This window comes from Labeo rohita, chromosome 12, assembly GCF_022985175.1.
Source record: "Labeo rohita strain BAU-BD-2019 chromosome 12, IGBB_LRoh.1.0, whole genome shotgun sequence".
In the NCBI taxonomy this organism is placed as follows: domain Eukaryota; kingdom Metazoa; phylum Chordata; class Actinopteri; order Cypriniformes; family Cyprinidae; genus Labeo; species Labeo rohita.
The window spans coordinates 29,545,404-29,564,400 of record NC_066880.1 but is presented as its reverse complement, the minus strand read 5'-3'; the positions used below and the strand labels follow the sequence as shown (position 1 = coordinate 29,564,400).

At 32.0% G+C, this 18,997-nt stretch overlaps 1 protein-coding gene across 2 annotated transcripts in view; it reads right to left on the bottom strand.

Moving 5' to 3' along the window:
• Positions 1–18,997, bottom strand: part of LOC127173962 (zinc transporter ZIP11) — a 165,867-nt gene that overhangs the window by 135,111 nt on the left and 11,759 nt on the right. For both annotated transcript variants that reach the window (XM_051124094.1, XM_051124095.1), the window contains exon 4: positions 11,712–11,870. In XM_051124094.1, the coding sequence (XP_050980051.1) occupies positions 11,712–11,870 (159 nt within the window). The remainder of the gene's footprint in view (positions 1–11,711; positions 11,871–18,997) is intronic.

Genomic DNA, 18,997 nt, shown 5'->3' with positions numbered 1-18,997 from the left:
ATTTCTACTTAAAAATTTCATGTTTAACTCAATGTGTTACTTAAAAAAAATTTATTAATCAATTATTTTTTTACTTAACTTTATTTTATTTTATTAATTATTTGTGAAATTCAGCATGTAAGCATGCTTCAAATGAAAAAAAAAACCAAAATATTCCAGAAAATACAAGCAGCATGATATTATGAAAGCAACATGTTCCCAAAATTAAGTAAATAGTAAAGCAAAACTAATTACACTGTGAAGAAATAATTTTTGAAATATTTTTGTAATAACTAAAATATATACTTTTTGTAATAATTAAAATAATTAAATTTATAATTGTTTACAAGAAAAATCAATTTGTTCCCAAAATAAAACAAATACTAAAGGAAAACTAATTACAAGTTATATTATTACATTTTTTTTTACAATATTTTTGTATTAATTAAAAATTTTTGTAATAATTAAAATAATTTAATTTAGAATTGTTTACAAGAAAAACATTTCTATTTAAAAATGTCATGTTTAATTCAATGTGTTACTCAACATTTTTATTAATCAATTTATTTAATTTAATTTAATTAATTATTTGTGAAATTCATTAGCAATATTTTTAAAGCATTTTATTTCAATGTACTAAAATTTGATCTAAACGATATTCATAACATTTATATATAATGCATTTTTTCAAGTATTTTACTTGCATTTGCTTGCATTAATGCATCTTACTTGCATTAATTACGCCTTGTAATCCACCATATAGTGCACTGACTGCATGCATAATTGAAACCAGTACATTATAATACTTATCTATTAATTGTTACACCTTTAGTATGATGCATTAAAACACAACAAAAGAAGCAGAGTTCTGATGCATCTCAAAAACATATATAATCATCAAATATCTTGATTAGACATTTTCAATTCTGCACATAACCAGCAAAGGTTTAAAGCGTTTTAGGTTGATAGGTGGTCTGTCGCTGGTGTCCAGGACACATTTGGGAAATATTAGTACTTACACTATAAATGTGGTTTGAGTGATCAGATCATAAACCGTTCTGGACAGCTCAAAATGTAGTCTGCGCTCGCGGTCAGATCATCCGAAACGCATGTTAATGCCGGGGCTAAAAGGAGTCCGTGACTGAGGTGACCGCGACACCCAAACAAACCTACACCGCCACGAAACGGCTGAGAAACTTCACATCCAGGTACTGAAAAGGGCGTTAAAATATATTACAGGAGCACAACAGATCTTCATTACCCTTTAAGGCCGAGCGTCATTCTGTGGCATTTGGAACTCAGCTTATGACACAATGACTGACGAGCGAACGTTTCCCCGGCTCTCCATTCATTAAATATAGATTAGCTCCTTTCTGAAGTGTTCTATGGCTTTCTGAACAAGCCGCTGATGAATGACCAAACTCTGACTACAACAAAAAGAAGTGAAACTCAAAGTTACTCCAAGGTAAAACCTCACACACAAGCGTATTAAAAATTCAAGGTCAACGCTATGAAGCACACTCAGAAGACACAGAATTAAAATGAATGCTTTCATTCAAACAGCTGAAACAAAACAGTGTTTCTATGAAACTCCTGTACAGTTTTTACATGAACTGCATTCATTTAAATGCATCTGATCAGAACAACTTACCTATAAAGTAAGATCAAACAGATCAATACGTTTCAGCACATTTAGAGCTTAAAATGATCTTTTAACTCAATAATACCAGATTTTTACTAAAGACGAAAGACTACACATACAGGCGTCTTGCCTTTCTGTGTTTGAGACGTTCAGCTATAAAGCACATAACAAGCGCGAGATCGAAGTGGACGAGTATGATGCAAGGTTTGATGAGGCAAAAAGAGCACAGAAATCTGAAACGGATGGCTAAAATTGTGCATTCCTGTTGCTCAAACAGTAGAGCGTGGCATTAGCAATGATAAAGTCATGGGTTTGAAGTGATATAATGTACACCTTCAACGCAATGCAATTTAATTCAGTGCACTGCACTGTACATTATGGAAGCCCGTTTCTGCCACAGGATAAAAAAAGAAGACTTTTTATCTCACAATTCAGACTTTTTAAAAAGTTTATATTAGGACATAATTTTTTCTTGCAATTGTGAATAACAGATATAAACACACAGTTGCCTAAGATTGATTTTTAAAGTCAGATTTTTCTTTTTTTGTGCAATTCTTTTCATGTCTGAATTGCAAGATTTACAGTCAGCAATGTGAGATACAAAGACAGAACAGTGAGATGTAAAAGATTTGAGTCAGAACTGTGAGATTTTAACCTTTCAATTCCAAGAAAAAAAAAAATCACGTGAGCTATGAACTCACAACTGTGGCAAAAAGAAGTCAGAATTTAGATGTAAAGACGTGATGAGATTGTGAGATTTATACTTGCAATTCTAAGAAAAAAAGTCATAACTGTGTGATGTAAATGCGCAGTTTCGGGGAAAAAGATGTCAGATTTGAGATATAGACACAGAAATGTGAGCTTTAAAAGATTTGAGTCAGAATTGTGAGATTTAAACTTGCAATTCTGAGGAAAAAAAGTCATTATTGTGTGATGTAAATGCGCAGTTTCGGGGAAAAAGATGTCAGATTTGAGATATAGACAGAAATGTGAGCTTTAAAGGATTTGAATCAGAATTGCGAGATTTTAACTTTTAGTTTAACTTTTAGCTCTCAAAAAATAAATAAATTAATTAATTAATTAAAAAAAAAAAAAGTCAGAACTGAGAGAAAATTAAAGTCATAATTGTGAGATGTAAACACACAATTGTGGGAGAAAAGTTGTCAGAATTGAGATATGAAGACAGAAAATAAGACCGAAATGATCTGAGAAAGAATTGCAAGATTTTGACTCGCAATTTTGGCTAAAATTAATCAGAATTGAGATTTAAAGACAGAACTGTTAAATTTAGAAGATTTGAGTCAGAATTGTAAGATATAATTCCGAGATATAAAGTTATAACTGTGAGATATAAACTTACAATTTTGCCTAAATTAAATCAAAATTGAGCTATAAAGACAGAACTGTGAAATGTAAAAAAATCTGAGTCAGAATTGTGAAATGTAAACAATTATTACAATTATTAAAAATTAATTATGAGATATAAACACAATTGTGGGGAAAAAGTTGTCAGAATTGAGATATAAAGACAGAACTGTGAAACTGAAAGCTTTAAACTTGCAATTCTGAGGGAAAAAGTTGTACTGAGATTTAAACTTACAACTGTGGAACTGTGAAATGTAAAAGATTTGAGTCCGAATTTTAAAGATTTAAACATGCTATTCTGAGGAAAAAAGTCATAATTGTGATATATAAATATGCAATTGTGGCAAAAAGAAGTCAGAATTGAGATATAAAGACAGAAACGAGATTTAAAAGATTTGAGTCAGAATTGCAAGATTTAAACTTGCAGTTCTGAGAAAAAAAGTCATAATTGTGAGACATAAGAGTGCAGCTGTGGGGGAAAAGTTATCAGAATTGAGAAATAAAGTGAGAACTTTGAGATTTAAATTTAGTGTCAGAAATTTGACATTTAAAGTCAGAATTGTGAAATGCTACTTCACAATTGAGACTATAAATTGCAATTGCAATGTGACAAATTGCAAGATCTAAAGTAAAGATAACAAAATATATCGTCAGAATTTTGAGATACAAACTGAGACATAACGTCAAAACTGTAAGAAAAAAACAAAGTCAAAAACAGAACTGCAAAATGCAAACCTAAAACTTAGAGGAAAACAAGTCAAAATTGCAAGATACAAACTCAGAATCGTGAATGTAAACTGAGAATTGAGAGATGAAACTAAATCAACTACCTTTTTTGTCCTATAGCTTTCATAGTGAGTCACTTCGGAAAAAAGCATCCACTAAATGCATGTAAATGTAAAACCGCATGGCTAAAAGTACAAACCAGCACTGGCGTAAATAATTTGCTGAACCAGTCTAAAAGGTTTTCCACTGATTAATGTGAATACATGTAATTATTTACTGAAATGTTTTTTATCATATTGTGGTTAAGAGGGTTTTGACTCATATCGTTTTAATAATGCATAAAAAAGCTGATTTGTCTTTGACCTAAAAGATGCAGCAGTGGAAACAGTCCAAGCACAGAAAGCCTCTGCTTACGTCTTTTCCAACCAGCGCCTGGTTGGTCGTGTGCGTTATTGAGCTTGACACACGCCAGACAGGGTTAGACACAGATATAGTAACACCGAAAAAGAACAAGAAACGGACTAAAGCGATTTTCTACCCCACGTAAAGATGCTAATCGGAGGCAGATCAGTCTCTAAAAGGAGAGAATGGCTTTCTAAGAGTCTGCACTCAATGTCATTACAGGAAGAATATGCATGAGTGATGAGATCGAGTGTCTGCGAGCTGTGATGCTATGCAGCACATCAAGATGAGGACTCAAGGGTTGCTATTTGAGGATCCTGTGTTCCTCTAGTCTGATCTCGCTTTGATGCAGTCAGATGAAAGCTTTTTAATTGCGCATCTGTGAGCAGGAGTGAATCGCAGACACTACAAACAGGCCAATTCATTCCGGTCACATAGATTGGAATGCATATTACCAACAACAAAAAGATTGGTTCTCTCTGTAAACAAGTTTTGCTTGTAGTCTTTCATTTTCTATAACAATCTGGTTGCATTGCAAACTAACTTTTACACGACATCTGTCAATATTGGATGAATTAAGAAAATTAATCTGCTATTAATACTATTTTTTTTCCCAAATTGGCAATGAAACTGCATTTAAACATACAAAATATTATGTAACAAATTGCCACAAATATTGGGAAAAACATGTAATATTTAAAAATATATATATTATTATAAAAAAAAGTTTTAAATAAAATTTTAAAAATATGAAACAATAATATATTTTGTTAGGTTCAGTTGCTGGGTGGTCATCTTCAAACATAAAAATAATCTTCCATCATTCCTGGCCCTGTAGATCAATAAAAATACATGGCTACCATCTGTCTGATGGCATGAGAGAAATGAAACAAGCCGTGTGTATTTTGGGAGTGACATTAAAAGTGGAGTGTCGCTCTGACAGCCGTAATCAGCTGAAACAGAGCAGCGTCCAGACCAGCATCCACCCAGCACGCCGGCGGCAAATGAAGCGAAAAAAATAATACAGTGATTTGCATTATTATGGGACCCGTGGGGCAGACAAGAGAAAATAGCCTTTAAGACGCTAATGAGGAAAGATAAGGGCAGGTTAACACATGGGGTAATGAGATATAGCATGTGTCAACCCTTCAGCTGATAGCCAGACCTGTCACTTATCATTCAAACTTCACCTCTGACTGCAGTTAGGATTACATCAACACACAGAGAGAGAGAGAGAGACAGGAAAACAAATGAGAAAAGAGGAAGGAAGGAAGGAGGGAAGGAGGGAAGGACAACGACAAGAAGAAAAACGAACAAAGGAAGTCAGGAAGGATGGAAGGAAGTAAGAAAAGAAGGAAGGACAAACAAGGACAAGAAAAGAGAAGAAAAGGAAAAAAATGAAAGAGGAAGGAAAGGAAGGAAGGATGAATGACAACCAGGAAAGAGAAGTAGAAGAAAAATGAACAAATGAACAAAGGAAGGAAGGAAGGAAGTTAGGTATGAAAGGGAGGAAGAAGGTAAGGAAGGAAGGAAGGAAGGAAGGAAGGAACGAAGAAAGAAAGAAAGAAAGAAAGAAAGAAAGAAAGAAAGAAAGGAAGAAAGGAAGGAAGGAAGGAAGGAAGGAAGGAAGGAAGAACGAACAACTACAAGGAAAGAGAAGAAGAAGAAAAAGGGAAAAAAAAGAAAGCGGAAGGAAAGAAAGTATGAACAAAAAGGACAAGGATAGAGGAGAACAACAAAAAAGAATAAATTAAAAAAAGGAAGAAAGAAAGGAAAGAAAGGAGGAAGAACAAACAAGGAAAAAAGAGAAGAAAAAGGAAAAATGAACAAGAAAGGGAAAAAGGAAGGAAGAACGACAACAAGGAAAGAGAAAAACAACAAAAAAGAATAAATTAAAAAAGGAAGGAAGGACAAACAAGGACAAGAGAAGAAAAAGGAAAAAATAAAAAAGGAAATAAGCAAGGAAGAATGACAACAAGGAAAGAGAAGTAGAAGAAAAATGAACAAATTAAGAAAGGAAAGAAGTGGTGAAGGAAGGATAGAAAGAAGGAAGGAAGGAAGGATAGAAGAATAAACAAGGAAATATGAGAATAAAAAGGAACAAATGAAAGAGGAAGGAAATAAAGATGGAAGAATAAGAACAAGGAAAGACAAGAAAAAATTAACAAATTAAGAAAGGAAGTAAGGAAGAATGAACAAGGACCAGGAAAAAGAAGAATAAAAGGGAAAAAATGAAGGAAGAGGAAGTAAGGAAAGGAAAGGAAAAACGAACAAGGACAAGGAAAGAGATGAAAAAGGAAAAAATGAAAAAGGAAGGAAGGAAGGAAGAACAACGACAAGGAAAGAGAAGAAAAAGGGAAAAAATGAAAGCGGAAGGAAAGAAAGAATGAAGAAAAATGACAAGGATAGAGGAGAAGAACAAAAATCAAATGAAAAAAGGAAGGAAGGAAAGAAGGAAATAAGGAAGAACAAACAAGGACAAAAAAGGAGAAGAAAAAGGAAAAAATGAACAAGGAAGGAAAAAAGGAAGGAAGAACGACAAGGAAAGAGAAGAACAACAAAAAAGAATGAATTAGAAAAGGAAGGAAGGAAGGAAGGAAGGAAGGAAGGAAGGACAAACAAGGAAAGAGAAGTAGAAGAAAAATTAACAAATGAAGAAAGGAAGGAAGGAAGGAAGGAAGGAAGGAAGGAAGAGAGAATGAACAAGGACAAGGAAAAAGAAGAACAAAAGGGAACAAAAAGAAGGAAGGAAGGAAGGAAGGAAGGAAGGAAACAAGGAATGAAAAGGACAAGGAAAAAGAAAAACAAAAGGAAGAATGAAGGAAGGAAGGAAGGAAAAAGAAAAACAAAAGGAATAAAGGAGAACAAAAAAAGTAAAAATGAAAGGAAGAATGAACATGGACAGGGAAAAAGAAGAATAAAAAGAATAAAGGAGAACAAATGAAGGAAGGAAGGAAGGAAGGAAGAAAAGAACAAGGAAAGAAGAAAAATAAATCATGAAAGAAAAAAATGATGGAAGAGGAAAGAGGAAGAGAAGGAAGAAATGAAGAAAAGAAGACAACAAGGAAAGAGAAAGAGAAGATAAATGAAGGAAGAAAGGAAAAAAATAAGGAAGGAAGGAAGGAAGGAAGAGGACAAGGAAAGAGAATGATGAAGGAACAAATGAGATGAAAAAGAAGAGAAGAAAAAGGAACAAAGAAAGAAAATAGGAAAATGGAAAAGAATGAAGGAAGATGAAAAAGGACGACAAGGAAGAAATAAAAAAGAGAAAGAAAAAAGGACAAAATGAGAAGGAAGTCAAGATGGAAAACAATGAATATTAAGAATGACAAGCATGAGGAAATAAGTGAGGAAAACGGAAGCAGGGAAGAAGGAAGGGGGGAAGGAGAGAACAGAGAAGAAAAGAAAAGTGAAAACGTTTTCGAAGTTTCAAAGTTTATGAAGACATAGGAAAGGAAAGAAAGGAACAGGAAAAGAAAGAGGAAAGAGAAGACATAGGAAGAGGGAAAAGGAAATAAGGAGGAAGATAATGAAGAAGTAAAGCAAGAAAGGAAGGAAATAAAGAATGCAAAAGCAAATCTAATCAACAATGTGTCACACTAAACAACTTCAGTGAAACAATCATTCAGGCTTTAACATGAAGTCAATGAGATCATTGCATTGCATAAGCCCAACAAACAGCCCATCCACACACACACACGGACACAACACACAGATGGTTTCTACGTTTTTTTACATTAATCTCTCAACCTCAGTAAACAAGTACCCAAGAGACCCAAGAGTTCTTGACAATGGTTTGATGTTCCCACTGCTCCACCTCAGATCAGAGCCAGAGCTGCTCTCACAACAAAACCATTCCACCCATAAAACATCCCAAGAGCAAACTATACTGTAACTTCGTCCACAGTAAACAGGCAACTAATCAGAGCGACAAAGCGGCGAGATGAGTCTGTGTGTAAGAAAGCCTGAGTTGTCCAGACACTCAATCCTGCAGCAGCTTGGCCTACAACAGCTGCTGACAGGTGTTCAGTCACCCGACCTGCGGACGAGGAGCAGGAAAACAATAGAGGATGTGGGAAACGCTGGAGGAGGAACGGCGTGTGATCCGCGTGTCTGGAGAGGAGCCATGGCAATGGCTTTGCTGGGGGTTGCTGGGTTGGCATCTCACGCTCTTTCAATCGAACTGTTTGCCAACAGTGCCAGTAAAAGTGACTACACCAGCTGTCCAAACAAGAGGACGGGGTTTGTCCAGAGAGCGCGCACATGTATTTCACACTGATTACAATGTCACTACATTCAACCAGCACTGTCAATGTGCTAAGAGCGCCTGAAACGAAAATTATGTCAGGATATATGTAGCATTTTTTGATTTATTTACTTATTATTAATACATTTTACAGTCTGCACATAAATCAAAGGTAGTAAATATTTTAAAATATTCATAAAAATAAATATGTACGTAAATGTGCATGTAATATTTATTTATAATACATAAATTAATATGCAAGCATAAATGCACTTAAAACTAAAACCAAATAAATGTGTGTATTTGTTATTTTTTTATATGTTCAGTTTTGTATCTCTCTCTCTCTCTCTCTCTCTCTATATATATATATATATATATATATATATATAGCAATTTACATTTATATATTCAGAATTATATCTATATATTGTGATTTATATTTATATATTCAGAATTAACTACATATTCACAATATACTTTTATATATTTAGACTACATTTACATATTCAGATTACTTAAATTAATTTTTAGATTTAGATTTAGATTTATATATTAATATTTTTCTCTTTATATTCTGATTTATGTTTATATGTTGTCACTTATAAATAAATGTTCTGATTTACTTCTATATATTCAGACTTACAACAATATATTTTGATTTACATTTATATATTCAGATTTTAAAAATATTCTATGATTTATTTAAATATTTGTATAGATTTAAAAATATTCATAAATATAAATATATAAATAAACTGGGTGTAATATATATTAATAATAAACATACATATATATTATTTATTTTATTTTATATATATTGTAAATTAACTTATTATAAATATATATTACATTTTGCATACAAGTTAATTATATATTTAAAAATATTCATAAATATATATTTATTTATAGCAAAAAAATAAAAATAAAATAATATATATACTATATATACATATATATATATATATATATATATATATATATATATAAATATAGTCATTTACTTATAACTATATTACACTTTGCATATATTAATTATATTTAAAAAATTATTCATATAAATACACTTATTTATAGCTAATAAATATACATAGAAATATATATACATGATTTGTTATATTTCATCACTTTTTAATTAAAAATTATTAATTATAAAAAATATTCATAATATAAATATGAATATGTGTAACTTTTTTGTATTAAGTAACAAATATAAATAAATATACATATACAAATTAATAAATCTTATTAATATAATGCATATTACATTTACCCAATATTTATTAATAAATATTAATAAATATGATATTAAAATATTAAAAGAAATCTAAATATAAACAAAAACTAAATCTAAAAACAAATGTGTATGTGTGTAATATGCACCTACAATAAATAAATAAATAAATAAATAAATAAATACACACACACATACTATATACTAAATATATTTGTGTTTTTGCAAGAAAGATTCATAATTGTTTAGTAAATAACAAAAAGCAATAATAATAATAATAATAATAAATAATTTATAAATAATTTCATCATGAATGTGAAAAAATAAAATGATTATTTTTAACTAACACTTTAAGATTAGAGCCAACTGAAGAGCTTGCTACTATTAGTTACTCACACATCCTTCATGAAAACAAAATGTTAGTTAGTTCTCATCCTCACGTCTCACACAACAGCAGGGGCTAATGGGTTCACAGATACATTAATGATGGAATAATACACGCTAGTGTGAAAGATACAGGCTGTTAACCTGAGAGCCTCATGACATCTACACATTAATAAAGAAAGCTGTTTATGTTACTGCAATCGCATTAAATTCAGCAGCGTGCGTGAGGGCCAGTGAATCTGATGTAAATGAACAATATCTTGTTTTTTTGCTTGTCAGAATCAATACCCAGCACCGTGTGAAACAGAAGAGAGGCGATGAGCGCGTGCGAGTCTGACGGCATGAGAGAGACTCGTACAAAGAAAGACATTAGTGAGCCTGTGTGAAAAATGGGATTGAAGTGGAGAGAGATGAGATAGATGGAAATCAGGAAAAAGATGAAAGAAAGAACCTGAATGAAACTGGTGGAGGAAGAGTGTGTGTAGGAAGTGCTGAACTTTCTGAAGGTCATCCGAGTGAATGTAAGACGGAAGAACAAAACTGGTTACGGAATCATGAATCATCTCAAGTCCCTCCAATCCTTATACTGTGCTTTACCTGCTGTACCCTGTCACTTTGTAGTGTGTGTGTGTGTGTGTGCACTTGTGAGGGCCGGTTTGAGTTTTAGACCATCGGAGTGAGGACAATTTTGTAAAGTGAGAACATTTTGGCCGGTCCTCACTTTCTGAGACCCCTTTAAAGACTTGTTTGAGAGTCAAGACTTGGTTTTCAGGGATCAGGTTATAATCAGTGTTGTGCATGTTACTTTTAAAAAGTAATTAGTTATAGTTACTAGTTACTTCTCACAAATGGTAACTTAGTTGGTAACTCAGTTACATCATTATAAAAGTAGCTAATTACCAGGGAAAGTAACTATTCTGTTACTTTTTAAAAAAAAGTTCAAAAATGTCAAATAATATTAAATATGTTAAATTAATGAAATTTAAATGAAATGAATGACATTTTTAGTTTATTCACTAATATTAAACATCTCATATAAAGCTTAATGGCACAGTTTTTTAGTATCTGACACTTAGCATTAATCAGTCAGGAGTTATAATATGACAGTATGATAATGTAGCATTAAACTTTAGTAATTAGAATGAATTAGTAATTATGAATGCATATTTGTCATGTTGACTGAACTTAGGACTGGTGGTGGTGCTTAAGATATTGTTTGTAATTTAGTGTTTCTATAAAAAAGGGAAAAAACTAAAAATAATACTGATAACAAAACTAATAAGAATTCTACTACTAATATAACATGAAATGTAGAGTTATCTGCTTTTGCCAAAAAAAAAACAACTGTTGGAGTTATCTGCTTTTGCTATGAAACCAATGTTTAATATGTAAAAAAACATACTTTCAATAAATTTTAATTTTGCAAATTACCTCTATTTGTTTAAGTTGTTATTACTTAAATCAAAACAACCCAACTGCATTTTGATTGATATTACTTGGAACGTGCAATAAAAAAAACGTGATTTCTATCGGGAGTTATCGGTTTTTGCAAATGAACTCTTCATATATACATGCATACCTGCATATTGCATATTAAACTAAACCATTGAATTCATGCAAAGTGATTTCTGTGAACACTTTTGATTTATTACATGGATTTTATTGCAGTTCAATTGCAGTATTTTATTTAAGGTCCCCTGTTTCTAACACATAGTGGAAATGATTGTGCAACTCACCAGAACAGGCATCATCAGGTCTGCGATGTAAACGAACAGAGCCCCGAGTGTAAAACCCACAGCGACAGGGAAGAAGGCAAAGTCGCCATATTTCCCAGACTCCTCTGCCATTTCGATAGCAGGAGCCAGGAGAGACCAATAGGACGCCGCCAGCATGACCTGAGGACAGGAACAGCAGAAGAGCGAGAGACTTCACTCACACACAGCTCATAATCAAGTACAAAACAAGAATTGATCAAAACTTTGCTGTTAAACCTGTCACACTCAATTTACTGCATGCTTTCTGTCGTCTGATTGACTGTTTAGACATGTAATTGTACAAATGTCCACCTTCAGCTGGTCCTTCATATGTCAGTTTGCTGTCAAATCTGATTTTTATCAAGCAAACATAAGAATAACTGTAGTCATATTTCCAGATGAACACTTACTGGACTGAAGCAGACTGGCTTTACTTGATTCTCCATGAATCATTTTTTAAATCTCAAATCTGATCACCAGGATCTTTTGAGGAACATTTGTTTCTAGAAGCTTTACTTTCACTGTTCCTCAGTGGAGGAATGATCTTCCCAAGTCTCCAAAACATCTCACATCTTTCGAGGAACATTTATTTGTTCATCTCTCATTCATCATTGCATTGCATTATATGTTTGTATAATTTCAATCTCATCTTACAAAGACATATTATTGGAGATATAGAGTGATCACTAATATTTAGATCATTTTATGTAAGTATAAAGATTTCATTTATTTACATTACAAGCATCAGAATTTCGTCATATACAGGTGCATCTCAATAAATTAGAATGTCGTGGAAAAGTTCATTTATTTCAGTAATTCAACTCAAATAGTGAAACTTGTGTATTAAATAAATTCAGTGCACACAGACTGAAGTAGTTTAAGTCTTTGGTTCTTTTAATTGTGATGATTTGGGCTCACATTTTACAAAAACCCACCAATTCACTAACTCAACAAATTAGAATATGGTGACATGCCAATCAGCTAATCAACTCAACACACCTGCAAAGGTTTCCTGAGCCTTCAAAATGGTCTCTCAGTTTGGTTCACTGGGCTACACAATCATGGGGAAGACTGTTGATCTGACAGTTGTCCAGAAGACAATCATTGACACCCTTCACAAGGAGGGTAAGCCACAAACATTCACTGCTAAAGAAGGTGGCTGTACACAGAGTGCTGTATCCAAGCATGTTAACAGAAAGAGTGGAAGGAAAACAATGCATGACCAACCAAGAGAACGCAGCCTTGAGAGGCTTGTCAAGCAAAACTGATTCAAGAATTTGGGTGAACTTCACAAGGAATGGACTGAGGCTGGGGTGAAGGCATCAAGAGCCACCACACACAAACGTGTCAATGAATTTGGCAACAGTTGTCGTATCCCTCGTGTTAAGCCACTCCTGAACCACAGACGACGTCAGAGGCGTCTTACCTGGGCTAAGGAGAAGAAGAAATGGACTGTTGACCAGTGGTCCAAAGTCCTCTTTTCAGATGAGAGCAAGTTTTGTATTTCATTCAGCTTTTTAAAGATGCTGATTTCATTTTCAAGCAGGATTTGGCACCTGCCCACACTACCAAAAGCACCAAAAGTTGATTAAATGACCATGGTGTTGGTGTGCTTGACTGGCCAGCAAACATAGAGAATCTATGGGGTATTGTCAAGAGGAAAATGAGAAACAAGAGACCAAACAATGCAGATGAGCTGAAGGCCACTGTCAAAGAAACTGGGCTTCCATATCACCTCAGCAGTGCCACAGACTGATCACCTCCATGTCACACGAATTTGAGGCAGTAATTAAAGCAAAAGGAGCCCCTACCAAGTTATACAATAAATGAACATACTTTGCAGAAGGCCAACAATTCACTGAAAATGTTTTTTTAATTGGTCTTATGAAGTATTCTAATTTGTTGAGATAGTGAATTGGTGGTTTTTTGTTAAATGTGAGCCAAAATCATCACAATTAAAAGAACCAAAGACTTAAACTACTATTGCACTGAATTTATTTAATACAGTTTCACAATTTGAGTTGAATTAATGAAATCAATGAACTTTTCCACAACATTCAGTATTCAGAGTCTCTGAATACCTCTAAAAGCCTGATGTATTAAATATGATACAAATCATAAAACACACACACAACATATTTTGTCTAAAGGTTAAAAAAACGCACATTTTCTGACGTGTTCTCACATGTATCTTAATAATGTCAATAATGAGAAGCGAAAACAAGCTCTTTGTTGGTGATGCGGACGAGCAGCTCAGTGATCAGAGAGGAGAAAATGCAGCATTATGAATCAAACACTTCAAAGAGAAAGAATGAATATTAGATGAGGGGAAAAAGCATTATCATCTGCAACAGATACTGGAGAAACGAATGTTAGTACGAGATCTACTTCTGATGCTTTTTGAGCTTTTTGCCATTCAATTTTAGTTTGGATTTTCTGATGAATCACTTCAGTGTGATTTACATCACACACACACACACACGCATACTCAGATTGATGCTCACAGCATGCATACTACTGGAAAAGGATGGCAGTAATACTCCAATCACAGCATGTGAGATAAAAGTTGACACACACAGAATTATGTTTTCTAAATTTATGCTTTGATTTTGTGTCAGTTTAAACAGTGTGCAAATCTTCCGAACTCCAGTTCGCATCGTCAGACTTTTTAACTATTCATGAGGGAAAGTGTGATACAAAACCCTCAAGCGGAAAAGAGCAAGTATAAAATCATGATTTTTTTCTATGCTGTCCAACACATTTGGACAAATCGTGATCAAAGACTGGTTCATTTGTCCTGTAGGCATGCTGGTTAAATCATATCAGGACCTGAAGGAAAACAGCAGCACTGTTTCTCACTGAGAGAGGAAAGACTTTATTTATCTCACACACACACACCATATAATGTAAGAAAAACACAAGCTCATGGACAGAATCACAAGGTAATGCTGCAACATTGTATATCAATGAAAAAAGTTCCAAATCTTCAAAAAAAAAACTTGAGATCTCACGGTTTGGACTGACAGCTGTTCCATTATAGTGCTAAATGAAATTGGAAACCAATTTGGTTCAGTTTGGCTTGGTGTAAACTATTTTTTGCATGTGTGGACTAAAAGTTTACATTATTTGCTAAATTTTTAAAAAACATGATGAATGATTAAGAACGCTTTTCGTCAGATAAAAAATAAGTCACATTACAAACACAATGCAGTCTGATCAAATATTTTACTGCTGTACTCAAAACAAATTACTACCTGCTCCATCAGATAATGACAGGTAATACTTACACTACCAGTCAAAAGTTTTGGGACAGTAGGATTTTTAATGTTTTTTTTGTTTTTTTGTTTTTTTAAAGTCTCACCAAGCCTGCATTTATTTGATTCAAAATACAGCAAAAGCAGTAATATTGTGAAATATTTTTACTATTTAAAAGAACTGCTTTCTATTTGAATATATTTGCAAATGTAATTTATTTATATGATCAAAGCTGAATTTTCAGCATCATTGCTCCAGTCTACATTGTCACATGATTCTTCAGAAATCATTCTAATATGCTGATTTGCTGCTCAAGAAAATTATTATTATTATTATTATTATTATTATTATTATTATCAATATTTGAAACAGTTGAGTACAGTTATTTTTCACGATTCTTTGATGAATATAAAGATCTAAAGATCAGCATTTATCTGAAATAAAAAGCTTTTGTAACATTATACACTACACCATTCAAAAGCTTGAAGTCACTAATATATAAAGAATAAATTACATTTTAAAACATATTCACATAGAAAACAGCTATTTTAAATAGTACAAATATTTTACAATATTACTCCTTTTGCTGTATTTCAGATCAAATAAATGCAGGCTTGGTGAGCAGAAGAGACTTTAAAAAAAAAAAATAAAAAAAATCTTACTGTTAAAAACATTTGACTTGTAGCGTATTTGTAGCACAATTTCTTGTTCATAAAAAAGCTTATAGGAATCTTAGTAAATGTATCACATTATTAACATTTTTGAAAGGAAAACAATAAAAATTATTCAAGTTTGTGTATTTTTTTAGCATTAAAGGTACATCAAGCAAATTTGATTAAAAGTGTGATTATACATGACTGAATAATAATACTAATACTAATAATAATACTTGTATTATTATTTAGTATTGTTGTTTCTACAACAAAATAAAAATATTAAACAAAATTAAAAAATATTGTCATACTTCACTGTAGTTAAAAAAAAAACTTAAGAGATTTATTTTTTTATAAATTATATAATGTAATATTTGTTGTTGTTTCTACAACGATATAAAAATATTAAACAAATGTAAAAAAAAAATTGTAAAATTACTTATATATTATAAAGTGAAATTTATAGTAATATTACTATAAATAGTAATTTGTTTTGTTGCCTTGGCAGTTTTAATGGAAGATGATGGTGTTTTTTGTATTATTTTGATTAATCGCACAGCCCAAAATGGCTTTTGCAGTTCTAAATAAATCAAAAACTACTGAGTACGCTTTACAAACTATATATATACATATATATATATACTATTTCAGTCTTTCTACTTTGAAATTTACTTCAAAGTGTTTAATTCAATGTGTTTCTTGTGATTTCTTTATAAATAATTATGAAATTTAGTAGCAATTTCTGAGTATTTATTTATTTTTTTGTTTGTTTTTCAGTGTGCATTACTAGACTAAAATTAATTATTAATTTATTAATTTAATAAATTAATACTAAATAATAAGGTAGCATTTTACAACAAGGTGTCATTTGTTAACATTTGTTAATGAATTAACTAACACGAACAAACAATGAAAACCACATTTATTACACCATTTATTAATCTTAGTTAATATTAGCTAATAAAAATACAGTATTTCACATTAGTTCATGGTGTATTAATGTTAACAAGCACCACTTTTGGTTTTAATAATGCATTTTTAAAAGTTAAAATTAACATGCAGTAACACTACTAAGTGCTGCACAAGTATTGTTTATTCTTAGTTCATGTTAACTAAAGTAGTTAAATAATGTTAAGTAATGAACCTTATTGTAAAGAGTTAGCAATAATATAATCTATTCTGTTGGACAGGACAAATAATATTCCAAAAAAAGGTTGATAAAAATGCTGGTAAAGCATTTGAACAAGCTAATGGAAAGCAACCTGTCCCTAGAAATTACACCTACATGTCCTCAGCGGCCAGCGCGGCACTTTGTGATTATTGTTATTATTATTATGTCTTGTGGAAAACCTCCATTTCCTGCTGCTCCATTTGACATCTGTTTTGTTCCCTTTGAGGCCAAAGCTGTTATTAACATGGGGGTGAAACACACAGGTTAATGCAGGACGTCGACTGTAATGACAGTCTATTCTCTGCCTCCATTTCACCGCAGTGGGAATAATGAACCCGACCTCACTGCGCGTTTCAGCTCAATTAAACGCCCAGGTTTTCTAAGAGGTGTGTTATTTATTTTCTTTTGGGAAGGGGGCAATTATTTCATTTTCTTGTGCACCTCTTTCCACCGGAGGACGCGGTCAAACCGATCAGAAGACGGCGTAATAACGTCTTTTCTGGAGCGTCTAGACAAACACAGCTGCTCAGTGAAAAGCTAATTACTGACGCTGTGACTGGACGGAGACTCCGAGTCGATCGATTCACTGAGAACTTCAGACGCACAGCTGTCCGCAGGAGATAAAAGGTGAACTTGTGCTTTCAGAAGTTTTCTCAGTTTTCCAGGATGATTTGAGATTGATCTGACCCATGTACAAGTCACAACGTCTGTATTTTTAACTTAGAGTCACACTTATGACACTGGAGCTCAAAACAGACCAATTTTTATAACCAAATGTACTATATTTTTGGTCAATAAGATTTTTTATTAATTAGTTTAATGAATTATTAATTAACATAATTAACATTTTCTGTTTTGGGGAGATTTCATGGTAATACAGAATATTTATTTATAATTATTTTATATATATATTTTTATATTAAATAGTAATATTTAATTACTAAATAGTAATATTTAAAAAATAAATAATGAAACATTAATAAAAAAACGAACAAAAATTACAAAAGCACATAACAAAATAAAAAAAAAAACTACAATAAAAATGAAAATTGAAAATATAAAACAAACAGTAATGAAAGGAATAGATAAATGACAATAAAACATTCTATAATATTATATAAATAATACTACAATAACACTGAATTAATAAAAACAATTTTATATGTTTTTTTATTATTACTTATACATATTTTCATGTCCTTTTTTGTTTTTTTTTTGCATGGCTGTACCACATGACTTAAACATGATTAGTTTTTCAAATATTACTTTTTTTAACTATGAAAATTCTCTTACAAAAGAACACTGGAAAAAAACTAAATTACATTAAACCAACTCAGTATTAATGAAATAATAAAATATATCAAAGTTATCAAATAAATCAAGTTATAATTAACTAATTTTGATGAGGTAATGTAAAAATAAATGTTAAATGTTAAATAAACGATAAATGTTTTACAGTGAAGATGTGTACAGAAGTCACTGTATGTATAAGATTTTACATAAATTAATATACAAGTTAATTAGTTAAATGTATGAACTAACATGAACAAACATGAATAACACATTAATTACTCTATTTACATTTACATTTAGCAGACGCTTTTATCCAAAGCGACTTACAAAAGACGACAACGGAAGCAATCAAACTCAACAAAACAGCAATAACATGCAAGCGCTATGACAAATCTCAGTAACGGCAAGGGTTTTTGTAAAATTATATAATAAATAAAAATAAAACAGATAGAATAGAATAAGAATAAGCAAGCTAGTGTTAGAGGCTTTAAAATACAGTTATTCATTGTTTGTTCATGTTCAAGTTCATAGTGCATTAACTAACGTTAACAAACGCAACTTGTGAAATTAATAACGCATTGGTAAATGCTGAAATTAACATGAACTAGATGTATTGTTCATTCTTAGTACTAATGTAGTCAACTAATGTTAACTAAGCGACCTTATTGTAAAGTGCTACTGTTTTTTTTTCTAAACTTGTTTGTTCTTCGGTCACGTCGCATCCAGCACAAGTGTTTTTGACTAAACTCAGAGTGGCTGTGAAGTGTTTTTAGGTCAGTGTTGCACTGCGCTCCAATTATGGAGCTACAGCTAAAGCCTAATTACTTTTCTGCTGCTCAAAGAACATTTAATCCTTCTTGAAAACCCCATTTCTGTGTTGTAAAATGGAGGAAAAC